This window comes from Drosophila gunungcola (genome assembly GCF_025200985.1).
Source record: "Drosophila gunungcola strain Sukarami chromosome X unlocalized genomic scaffold, Dgunungcola_SK_2 000046F, whole genome shotgun sequence".
NCBI classification, from domain to species: domain Eukaryota; kingdom Metazoa; phylum Arthropoda; class Insecta; order Diptera; family Drosophilidae; genus Drosophila; species Drosophila gunungcola.
The window spans coordinates 87,001-99,298 of record NW_026453192.1 but is presented as its reverse complement, the minus strand read 5'-3'; the positions used below and the strand labels follow the sequence as shown (position 1 = coordinate 99,298).

At 42.1% G+C, this 12,298-nt stretch overlaps 2 protein-coding genes across 2 annotated transcripts in view; one reads left to right on the top strand and one right to left on the bottom strand.

Moving 5' to 3' along the window:
- LOC128260938 (unconventional myosin-XV) overlaps window positions 1-5,365 on the top strand; it is a 36,831-nt gene extending 31,466 nt beyond the window's left edge. Inside the window, 4 exon segments of the mRNA XM_052994299.1 lie at window positions 732-1,309; window positions 2,277-2,508; window positions 3,719-4,861; window positions 4,927-5,365. Of these exon segments, the coding sequence (XP_052850259.1) occupies window positions 732-1,309; window positions 2,277-2,508; window positions 3,719-4,861; window positions 4,927-5,094 (2,121 nt within the window). The 3' untranslated portion in view covers window positions 5,095-5,365.
- A 327-nt stretch (window positions 5,366-5,692) lies between these two features.
- LOC128260958 (fibrillin-1) lies at window positions 5,693-11,984 on the bottom strand. Its single transcript, XM_052994335.1, has 8 exons — window positions 11,857-11,984; window positions 10,798-10,944; window positions 10,597-10,735; window positions 10,375-10,533; window positions 8,071-8,262; window positions 7,946-8,006; window positions 6,910-7,040; window positions 5,693-6,856 (listed from the first exon to the last, which is right to left on the bottom strand). The coding sequence occupies exons 2-8, from the start codon at window positions 10,933-10,935 to the stop codon at window positions 5,943-5,945; spliced, it is 1,734 nt and encodes a 577-aa protein (XP_052850295.1). The 5' UTR covers window positions 10,936-10,944; window positions 11,857-11,984; the 3' UTR covers window positions 5,693-5,942.
- Window positions 11,985-12,298: the final 314 nt, after the last annotated feature.

The following is a 12,298-nucleotide window of genomic DNA, read 5'->3' as shown; positions in this document are numbered from 1 at the left end:
TTAAAAACAATTTTAGGTAAATAAATTCAAAGAATTTCAATCAATACTGCAGGAAATTTTTTGAATATGGTATACGCTTTACATATGGTATACACTGGGCATAAAAATACGTAAATTAAGAAAATTTAAAACTTCAAAAATTAAAAAAAAAACTTTTTATTTAAAACTTTTTTCCTTAAACTCTTTTATATATTTTTTTTGGCATTTCGAAAATTTACAACTGCAAAAACTTTGCATAAATATTTTTTTATCAGTGTACTATTAAGTCGTATCATATGCAGCCTTGCTACTAGGCTTAAAAGTAATTTCTCTATACTATATTTTTGGAAAACTTTTTTGCAAAGCCATGGCGATTACGTTAACTAATTAGTTATCCGGGCTTTCGACAAAGTGATGATCTAATAATACAATATTTAGAAACGTAACGTAGAAATGTAAATAAAACAACAAGAAAAAAAATATTTAAGTAATAATGTGATACATTGATATTTAGTAAACGTTGTCATTAAAGCAATAGATATAAGTTTTACCTCGCAGGCCTAGGACAATAAAATTTAATAATATAAATAATAATAGTTAGATAATTCAAACTTATTTTAAATAATGCACTTGATAGCATATTTTATGTTTATTCACAAGTGAAATAAATATGTAGTCACTATGTAGGCCTAAGATGAAAATCATTAATAATGGTATCCATAACTGAGATCTTTCCTTCCTCCCCCTTGCAGTCACAATCGAAGGCGTCCACCCTGTCGTCCGGAGCCCGTGCCGCCGCCCAGACGCTGAATGTGCCGCTGGAGCGCCTGGAGTCCCGCCAGGCGCACGCCCAGCGCAACGAGCACGGCGTGGATGGCGGCGGATCGCGCCAGAACGAGTCACTGCAGCAGGCCGATCTGCACCACCACCTGCAGCACCACAGCCAGCAGCAGCAGCAACAGCAGTTCGAGGACGCCCTGGAGGAGCAGCAAATGGCCGCCGATCACCAGCAGCAGCAGCAGCAGGGTCAGATTCAGGGTCAGATTCAGGGTCAGGGTCAGGGTCAGGGTCAGCAGCAGCGCTTCCTCAAGCAGCAGAGCTACCTGCACTCCGCCCGCAAGTCGAACGCTGGCCAGCAGCCGTCCTCGCTGACCAACGGCCAGGTGCACCAGCAGGAGCAGATCCTGCAGCAGCAGCAGCAACAGTCGCAGTCCCTGCCGCACCACGACCTGGACGCCAACTATCTGGCGGAGGAGGCCAACGGGGGCACCCCGCCCTCGGTCACCAAGTACTCGCTGCTACAGTTTGCCATGCAGCACTTCCGCAACGAGTAAGTTGATCAGGGGAAAATGAACACTTTAACTCGTTGCAGTTGGGCTAAACCGACCCACTTCTTATGTGTAATATACACTGGTAAAAAAAACCTCAATTGCGGTTTTTAGTTAGTTTTTCATTTGACTATTTTTCGGAATGGATTTTTAAATCTGAAAATGTAATTCAAATTTAAACCATATTTATCTAAAGTAAAATGCGTTTAAATCAAATAGGAACTATTTTAAATAACTAAAAATATTTTAATATTAAATCATGCAATTTAATATGCATTGTATTTGATAGTATGATTTAATATTTAATTTAACTATTTAATATAACATTTTGAATTCAAAAGTCAGATATTTATTCATTTTTTTATATCGGTGTACAGTACATAGGTCTGCTTACAAAGAGAACAGTATTAACAATTGCAAGCCTTTCTAAAATTAATTTAAAAAATACTTTGTCTTTGTTTATTCACCAATCGACTCACTAAAATCATTTTTGATGCTTCGTATCCAATTTTCCTTTTGAAAAAAATAATTATTTTATGATTTTTGATTTGTTTAAAAATTTATAAAATTGGGTAATCAGTAAAGTCTTGTTCACTTTATTGTGCTATTGAAATGTATTTTGTTAAAGGAATATTTTTGCACTTGAAGAAATTAAAGTTTACTTAGAGAATTGCCATTAGCCTAAATTTATTGTAGTTTTTCCTTTCAATCAAGGTGGGATTTTCTACACTTTAGTTTTTAAAATATTAAAATATTGTCTTCTTTTGGGACATTGAAAATCGCAGCTTTAAAATTAATTTATATTTCGTAAAAGGTATTATAATAAATTTAAAAATATTTGCAACTTATTTAGAAGGGCCACAAATGAATAAGCTGACAAGCAAATTAGGTGGTCCAAACAAATTTCGTTTATACAATGGCTTTCTCATTGATTGAATTAAATTTAATGGAAATTATATATTTTCACAGCCAACTGAGGGACGCTGACCGGCACCACGAGCGGCACCAGTCCGCCGCGAACCGCTCGTACGCGGAGCTGGTCAAGTGGCAGGGCCACGCCATACGCCTGCCGCTCCTCCGACTCCCAAATGACCTGGCGCCGCTGGCACTCGAGTGCTTCGACTGCATCCTGCGCTACTGCGGCGACATCCCGCTGGATCCCGACCTCACCGAGGTCAAGTGCGTCTACACCGTGCTCATGGTGAGTGTGCATCTGAGCTCTGGGTACTGGGCTATGGGTTCTGGGTTCTGGGTTCTGGGTTCTGGGTACTGGGCTCTCCATTCTGGGTTACCCATAACCAGTTCAAATCGGTGACATTAAGGTGGGTGCCGCAAGTACTCATTCTGCAACAGGTTTCGGTGCCCTAGAAATTCAACCGGAAATGGATTGTGGACACCTCGAAACACATCGTAAACCAGCTGGAAGAGAAACGTATTCTAGATCGTTTTGCAAGTATGTAGGAATTTTATGTGCCGAAAGTGGATTAGAGATCATGAGAGTAGTGTGTTAGCAGTAGTTGGGAAAGGCTTATAGAACTTTCTGCGTTTTACAACTTTTCATTACACGCCAGCTTAAAAGTTGTTCTACGACGGTTTTGCAATTCTCAAACATACAAGTGATAATCATGAGCAGAACTTATACCAGTATATAGTGCCAGAAACTCATTTTTTTTAATCAAAGTTTATGTATTTCTTTCATATTGACTACATATAGATATGTGTATGTTTATGAATGGCTAAAGAAATATTTATGTTATGTATTTTTTATACAACGAATGTAAAATTGAAAGAAAAATATTTCAGTTTCCACATGAGCAAGTCCAGTTAAGCAAAACTTGATTTGATTTGGCAACCGGAAGTATTTTAAGCTGTGTCTTTAATAAACAAATGCTGCTAGTCAACTTGTGTACAGAGAAAAATCAGTTTCCTGAAATAAAAACAAATTGACTAGCAAACAAACTTTTATTACTTGAATCCTCTTTAAGTTTTATTAGTTTTTAAAAAAGTTAGCGTAAAAAACCAGTAACATTGATTGTGTAACTCGAAGTGCAGGCATATATTTTTGTTGAGCTATAGAAGCTAAGTAACGTGTGGCTTGTAAAATTGAATGTGCAGGCTTAAATTTCGATCGATTTGGAATTGTATAACGAGTTCGACTATTATTTTTTTTTGTTTTAACCAAAGCAGTGATATTTTTAGGGAAAACGGGAAATTTTTATTGGTAATTCTGAATTAGGTTTTTTGTTAAAAGAAAGAAGATCATTATTTTTATTGTTACGATATTATGAGTCATTGATTCCCTGCCAATAAATTTCCAAGTGAATCTTTCTTTTTGGGTGATGCATTGCCGAAATAGTATGTCCGAAATTGAATTACCCAAAAGCTCTAACTATTCCCCTCCGATCTTGCAGCACTGTCACAAATACTTGGCGCTGCGCGACGAGGTCTACTGCCAGCTGATGAAGCAGACGACGGCCAACCGGTCGCCGTGTCCGGATAGCTCGCAGCGCGCCTGGCGACTGCTCAGCATCCTGGCGGCGTACTTTGGCTGCTCGGACGCACTGCGTCCCTACCTGATGGAGCACCTCACGTCGGCGGCCTCCGACCGGCGGCGCTCCTGCCACGGCACCGCCGCCGTCTGCCTCACCAATCTGCGCAAGACGGCCCGCTGTGGCGGCCGCAAGAACGTGCCCAGTGTGGAGGAGGTGACGGCCGTGTCCGCCGGCCGTTCGGCCCGCCGCCAGATCTACCGCCTGCCCGGCGGTGCGGAGCGCGTGGTGAACACCCGCTGCTCCACCGTGGTGGCCGACGTCATTGCCGAGCTGTGCGCCCTGCTGGGCGTGGAGTCGGAGGCGGAGCAGCAGGAGTTCTCGCTGTACTGCATCGTGCAGGGCGATGCCTTCACCATGCCGCTGGCCGCCGACGAGTACATACTGGATGTGACCACGGAGCTGCTCAAGTCCGGGCAGCCCTTCTACCTGATCTTCTGCCGGTCCGTCTGGCATTTCGCACTGAAGCGCGAGCCCGCTCCGATGCCCCTCTACGTGGAGGTGCTCTTCAACCAGGTGGCACCGGACTATCTGGAGGGTCTGCTGCTCGAGCTGCCCGGCAATGGTGTGCCGGTGCCGGAAATGGTCCGGGACATGGCCCGAATTGCGGCGCTACTGCATCGCGCCGCCGATTTGAGTCATGTGCCCGCCATGAAGGAGATCAAGTTCTTGCTGCCCAAGCCGGCGCTGGGCATCCGCGAGATCCGACCCGCCCAGTGGGTGGGCCTCGTCCAGTCGGCCTGGCCGCAGGTGGCCAGCCTAAGTCCCAGCCAGGTGAAGGCCCAGTTCCTCAACGTGCTGGCCACCTGGCCGCTCTTCGGCAGCAGCTTCTTCGCCGTGAAGCGCATCTGGGCGGAGGAGGGGCCGCATGTGGAGGACAACCACAGTCCGATGTGGCGGGACCTCATACTGGCGCTGAACCGACGTGGCGTCCTCTTCCTGGATCCCAACACCCACGAAACTCTGCAGCACTGGAGCTTCATGGAGGTGATCTCCACGCGCAAGGTAAGCACTTTGTCCATTGTCATCTCCTCAAAAGTTGTGTACTCAATTGAGTTGTCTGTATGCAGGTTCGCTCGGAGGATGGGGCCCTCTTCCTGGACATGAAGGTGGGCAATTTGATGCAGCAGCGCGTCATCCGCGTCCAGACGGAGCAGGCTCACGAGATCTCGCGCCTGGTGCGCCAGTACATCACCATGGCCCAGATCAGTCAGCGCGACAAGAGGGAGCTCAACTAGTTAGCTATCTGAACCCCCACAACCATACCCACAACCATAATTATTATTATTCGTATCGATATTGTATTGAATTATTATCCCAATAATTTCACAAACACACAAACACACACACATTTTTTTGTACGTTTTATAAGTCTCTTTTTACCAGATACATATATTTATTAACGACCATATGCAAGATCCATATGTATGTTTAGATGTTTATGTTGTGCTGGTTTCTGTGACCCCAACCCCCCAGCCCCATCAAAAAAAAAAAAATAAATAACCAAAATCCCCCAAATCGGTGGCGCTACGATGGCCATATATAGATCCTTCTTCAACCCGCTCCCAATCGATCCCCCTTGTCTTTAGTTTAAGCAAACCAAGTGCAATCCGAGTGCAGGAATTGAACTTCCACTTTCTGGTACCCCTCCCCCCCTACCCACTCATTTCGATTCAACGATTTCTTGTAGCACTTAAGATTAGCAAACTTTATTATTATCATTTTTTTTTTTGACATTTGTTAAATCGAAAATTGCTTAGCTTAATCCCTACAATTATCATAAATAAATACAATTTATATATGTATGTATATCTATCGCAAAAGTTGGGCTTGTCAATTGGGTGGCCCATTAATAAATATGATTAAAAAAAAAAAAAGGAAAAACAAGTAAGCAGAGAGATACTCGGTACTCAATGGATTATAATTGTGGCATCATTTTTATACTTTTTATTTTAATTATTTAATTTCAACCTCTTGTAGAATCATATCTTCAATATTAGCTAATGCTTCAATTGGCAGCTAACAAATCCCTTCATGAGCACCGGATATAAATAATAGAATTACTAGCCATTTGTCGGCTGCTTAGCTATATAATATTTGGTATGAGTTGATCGCTGTCATCCTCCTCATCGTCCTCGTCCTCGTCCTCCTCCTCGTCGTACTCGCCATCCTCGTCATCCTCGTCGTCCTCGTCCTCGTCATCATCCTCCTCCTCCTCCTCGACCTCCACATTCGGCTTGTCCTTGTGGCTGCTCGCGGAGGTGGTTGCTGCTGTAGCCGTTGCTGTTGCTGTTGCTGCTGTTGCTGTTGCTGGTGGTGTTGCTGTTGCAGCTGGCGCCAATGTTGCTATTGTTTGCTCCTGGCTAGTGAGCTGTGTGGGGCGTGGCAGAGGTCCTGTCACTGCTGCCACACTTGTTGCATCGTCCTTAACGTTTTTTTCCCCGGATATTGCTACTAGCATAAGCGATGGTGATGGCGATGGTGATGGTGATGGCGATGGCGATGGTGCTGGTGTCACTGGGGTGGCACGCCTCGTTGTAATGGCGCTTAACGCTTCATTAGTCGCATTGTGGCTGCCAGCTCCAGTTGCCACCACTTTCGTCCTTGTGGCAATGGTGTTTTTGTTGCCTCCTGCTCCTTCTGCTGCTCCTGCTGCTCCTGCTCCTGCGGTTGGCACAGCTGCGGTGTCATTTGTCCGGCGCTTCGGCTCGTTACCCAGCGTGCTGTCATCGGGTAAAGGTATAGCTACACCTGTTTCCTGCTCCTGCTCCTGCTCCTGTTCATTGTCCTGTTCCTGGTCCAGTTCCAATTCAGAGGGCGTGGGCGGCGTGATGCGCGGTGGCGCCACCGAGGTCAGCAGAAAGTCATCCCGTATCTCGCAGTTCTTGCCCAGAAATCCCTGCCGGCATTGGCAGCGGTAGCTCCCATCCTCGCGACTCAGCGACATGCACTTGCCCTCGTTCTCGCACGTGTCCGGATGCTCCACGCAGTAGGTGAGTTCTGTGGGTCAGCGTGGTCAGATATATGTAGGGCGGAGGGATACCGATACTCACTCTCGTCGCAGAGCATTCCGCCCCAGCCGGGATGGCAGTTGCACTCCCACGGCGCCTCACAGTCGCCGTTGGCACAGCCCGGGTACGGAAAGCACTTGTCGCACTGGCTGCCCGTCCAGCCCACCTTGCAGCTGGAGGAGAAAATTGGGGGTGCCAGGGGAAAATAGAGTCCGAACTCCGATATGGGTGACTTAATTGATATGTCTTAAGTGACTTAAGCTTAGTTCAGATAAACATGATTCGTATTTGTAAAAAAATTATCTTAAAATGGCTATAGCATTTTTTAAGGAGAACATGTTTGCCGGAATATATATGAGATTTTTTGCCATGACCATTTAAACAAATTTGTCACAAATATATTATATTTAGCACACAATTTTAAATTAGTAAAAGCCTAGAATTAAATTGAGTCCCCAAAAAAGTATACAGTATTTACAAATGTGTTAAGCAAAAAAACATGCCTGTAATTTGTAACTAAAGAAAATATAATGAAATGTATTGCAACATATTTTTTAAATTTAGAAGAACAATTGTTTATCCGGTATTTAAATACTCGAATTAGTATTGATTTCTATCTTTAAGCTATGGCCTTTGTTTTTCATATTTTCAACCACAACTATAGTTGTCATATATGCAAATGTGAGTTTGGTCGACAAAAAATGAAAATTTGGGTTAAAGAAAATATAATCAATTCTAATGAATCGGGAAAAAACCATTTGCAACCTTTGCTATTTAAAAAACTTGAGTTAGTAGAGTTTGCTGCAATTATAATACGATGACTTTAATATTTAAAAACTAGTTTTAAATTAAATATCTTAATCCAAATCTATATCAATATTGTTGTTTAATGTTTAAATTAAATTTAAATGTTTTCTGCAAAAGTGGCATGGGCTTTAAAGCAAAAAAAAAATATGTTATTTAGAAAGTATTTCTTGGCATGCTTTTAGTTAGTAAAGTCCTTAGACTCTTGGCAACTTCCTAGACCTATTTTTCCTCCCTCGCGAACGAAACGCTGCACACGGGGCTCCCTACTTACCGGCATTCGCCAGGCTTGCGGCAATATCCATGCTGTTTGCTGCAGTCGGGGTCGCACAAAGCTGCCGGAGGAGGAAATTAGTTGGAGACTGGATGGGGAATCCCTGCAGCAATCGGTGGACTTACGCGTCTGGCAGAGCAATCCTGTGTAGCCGGGCAGGCAGAGGCACTCGAGCGGCTTGTTGCAGGTGCCGTGCTGGCAGCCCGGCATCGTGGCGCACTCGGAGCAGGTGCGTCCGGCGTAGCCAATCCGGCAGCGGCACTCGCCGGGCGCCTCGCAATATCCCCGGGTGCTGTGGCATCCGCTCCGGCAACTGGCTGCGGGTCAAAGGAAGCCGGTAAGTGAGTAATCGCATTGGCAATCAGATTGCTTCAAATGGGTTGGAAGTTTCATTCAAGAAAGTTTGAAAACGTATGCATGTTTATTTGACTGAATGCCTTTCTAAATATCGATAGATATTTCAGACAAAATTATTTCTTAACAGTCTTTTTGTTGTATTTTTGCCCAAAAATGACCCATAGTCATAAGAGTTGCTGTTTTGAACAGCTGGCAACCTATACTATCCACCCCCGATCGATTGAAAAAAATTAATTTGGTTTTGACACAAAAACCGAATTTTGAAAAGCGTTATTTTGAAAAATTAGCATATGTCCAATTTTTGCACTTTTTTGTAAGGGGGTACATCATCATTTTTGGCGAAAATTTGAAAAGCTGAAAAAATTTTAACTGTGAATGCCATTCGATAGGAAATTTTATGACGAATTCAACGGTGTATGGCATTCCAGCCTTTAACCATTATTTCAGAAGGTTTTGACAAAAACCCAAGTTTTTAATGTGTATTTTTGGTTTTTGCTGATATTTCAAACAAACTTATTTCCTTAGAGTCTTTTTGTTGTAACTTTGCCCACAAATGACCCATAGTCATAAGAGTTGCTGTTTTGAACAGCTGGCAACCTATACTATCCACCCCCGATCGATTGAAAAAAATTAATTTGGTTTTGACACAAAAACCGAATTTTGAAAAGCGTTATTTTGAAAAATTAGCATATGTCCAATTTTTGCACTTTTTTGTAAGGGGGTACATCATCATTTTTGGCGAAAATTTGAAAAGCTGAAAAAATTTTAACTGTGAATGCCATTCGATAGGAAATTTTATGACGAATTCAACGGTGTATGGCATTGCAGCCTTTGAACATTATTTCAGAAGGAATTGACAAAAACCCAAGTTTTTAATGTGTATTTTGGGTTTTTGCAGATATTTCAAACAAACTTATTTCCTTAGAGTCTTTTTGTTGTAACTTTGCCCACAAATGACCCATAGTCATAAGAGTTGCTGTTTTGAACAGCTGGCAACCTATACTATCCATCCCCGATCGATTGAAAAAATTAATTTGGTTTTGACTCAAAAACCGAATTTTGAAAAGCGTTATTTTGAAAAATTAGCATATGTCCAATTTTTGCACTTTTTTGTAAGGGGGTACATCATCATTTTTGGCGAAAATTTGAAAAGCTGAAAAAATTTTAACTGTGAATGCCATTCGATAGGAAATTTTATGACGAATTCAACGGTGTATGGCATTCCAGCCTTTGACCATTATTTCAGAAGGAATTGACAAAAACCCAAGTTTTTAATGTGTATTTTTGGTTTTTGCTGATATTTCAAACAAACTTATTTCCTTAGAGTCTTTTTGTTGTAACTTTGCCCACAAATGACCCATAGTCATAAGAGTTGCTGTTTTGAACAGCTGGCAACCTATACTATCCATCCCCGATCGATTGAAAACAATTAATTTTGTTTTGACACAAAAACCGAATTTTGAAAAGCGTTATTTTGAAAAATTAGCATATGTCTAATTTTTGCACTTTTTTGTAAAATTTGAAAAGCTGAAAAAATTTTAACTGTGAATGCCATTCGATAGGAAATTTTATGACGAATTCAACGGTGTATGGCATTCCAGCCTTTGACCATTATTTCAGAAGGTTTTGACAAAAACCCAAGTTTTTAATGTGTATTTTGGGTTTTTGCAGATATTTCAAACAAAAATATTTCCTTAGAGTCTTTTTGCTGTAACTTTGCTAAAAAATGACCCATAGTCATAAGAGCTGCTGCTTTGAACAGCTGGTAACCTATAATATCCATCCCGATCGATTGAAAACAATTAATTTGGTTTTGACACTAAAATCGATCGATTTAGAAAGATCCATTAAGATTTGATTCTAAAACCGATTTTTAAAAACTGTTTTTCTAACATTTATGTTATGAAACATTTTAAGCTGTGAATGCCATTCGATTGGGTATTTTGTGACAAACGCAACGGTGTGCAACATTCCTACCATTGATCATATTTTCTAGGGTTTTGATACACAAACCGATTCTTTAAATATATTTTTACGTTTTCTGGAGATATGTTAAGCCTTGCGTTTCTTACGTTCCGTGCAGAAGAGTCCGGCCCAGCCGTGCTGGCAGATGCACTCGAAGGGCTTGGTGCATCCGCCGTGTTGGCAGCCGGGCAGCGGAATGCACTTGTCGCACATCTCGCCACTGTATCCGATGCGGCACCTGCATTCGCCGGGTCGCTGGCAGTAACCTGTGGGATGGGCACAGAGCGGGGTCACGAATGTATCACCTTCGGGGTTGGAGTTAAGCATACCGTTCATGGGGTCGCAGCCCCGCCGGCACATGGGCACCTGGCAGAGATCACCCTGCCAACCCGGAAGACACTTGAAGTCGCCCTTTTCATCGCACACGTAATGTGCATTTTGCTTCTGTTTCTGCGACTTCTCACAGGCCTACGGTGGACAACGAAAACCCTTGGGATTAAGTTTATATTTATAGTTTTATTTATATTTACTCGTTGCTTCCACAGCGGAATATTTGAGTTGCTGCTTTGGCGCGCATCAAAGTTGCGCCTAAATGAGTCGGTTTCCTCCAATTTGAGAGCGGTGATCGCGGTTACCAGCAGTAGTGCCGCCTGCTTATCTGGCCACATATTTGCGTGCTTTTTCAGAATAATATATATTGTATATAATTACACAACAAATTATATTTGTTTTAAATCAGAAATAACTTAATGTTTCTTTCGACAGTTTTAATATGCATTTGAATAGATATTGCGCTTTGATTTGGTTTAATACCATAGTGAGTAAATCCTATGCTAAAACAAATAATTGAAACATGAAGGTCCATTATTATCTCTAATAAATCTAGATAATAATGATTTAATGGAAAAATTAGTAAGTCTTGAAATTAATGGCTTAATGCTGACATTTATTTCTAGATTTATTTGAGATACATGCACTTTCAGCCGGGCAGTTCTTAAGTTTTAAAATACATTCCAAAAGTCTAGTCTGGCATAGCTTGATTTCAATGATCAATAATCTTGAAACGATTTTTAAATGTTTGATGTCTTAAAACATTTAACAATAAAAGTATGTTAGACCAAAATGGTTTAGTTCAAATGTAGCATTTAATAACAATCTTTATTATGGAGTTTAATTCTCTGAACTTTAAGTACACTCTTAAAGCAACTTTTAAAATTTATGTTGAGTCCGACGACCTGTCTTAAAAAGTGAGTTATTTTACGGATAGACTTTAAGCCTACTTAATAGAGTTAAACTTTAAGACCGAGTTCGGAAAACACTAGTGGGGTTTTGACAAATGCGTCGATGTATTGGATTATCGACTTAAACAAAAAGTGCTTTCGTTTGGCCAAACTTAGACCGTTAAAAGAAATCGACTGCTACAAAAAAGCCCACGGCCCCTCGCACAATCGCGTCACAATTAACATGCTCGAAGACAACTTTCTTTGCGGCCAAAAGAACGGGAAACAACACCGACAACCAAGAACTCGATGGACCTGATGAATCATCGGTCCAAAAGAAACCAAGAAAGAATGCAAATAGAGAATTACTCTTGGCGGCGGTTAGCTGTTCGCCTGGATTGCAGCTTCTCCGATGGACAGGTGCACACTCAACACTCAACAATCAATTCAATTCAATTCAATTCTACTCGACAACGGTCCGTATCGGTCTGCGATCGCTTTGGGACTAATCAAGTAGCCGCCTCGTCTGGCCAGCTGGCTCTTTCTCCAATTCTCCAGTGCTCCAGCCCCGGCTTCTCGGTTTCTCTGCCTTCTTCCCCTGGCCTTCACCGTGAACTCGGCGCCGAGAGGCAACTCGAGAGAAAGAGCGCTTGGCACCTGACAACTGGTAATTGGGTCAACCGGTAGAGCCAAATCAGCTGAGACTTGAGCCAAGCACAGTGGGTGCCATTCACCTTTTCATGCTTAAAAAAAATTGATTTAAAAATAAACGAACTTTAATTGAGAAACAAACAATTAAAGCAGAAAGCGA

Excerpts from the sequence above, each read along its gene's own strand:
- LOC128260958 (XM_052994335.1), bottom strand. The coding sequence starts at position 10,935 with ATGTGGCCAGATAAGCAGGCGGCACTACTGCTGGTAACCGCGATCACC. Across the intron at positions 10,534-10,596 it reads GGGCTGCGACCCCATGAACG|GTTACTGCCAGCGACCCGGC; the intron begins GTATGCTTAACT and ends CCCATCCCACAG. Across the intron at positions 6,857-6,909 it reads CGGAATGCTCTGCGACGAGA|AACTCACCTACTGCGTGGAG; the intron begins GTGAGTATCGGT and ends GCTGACCCACAG.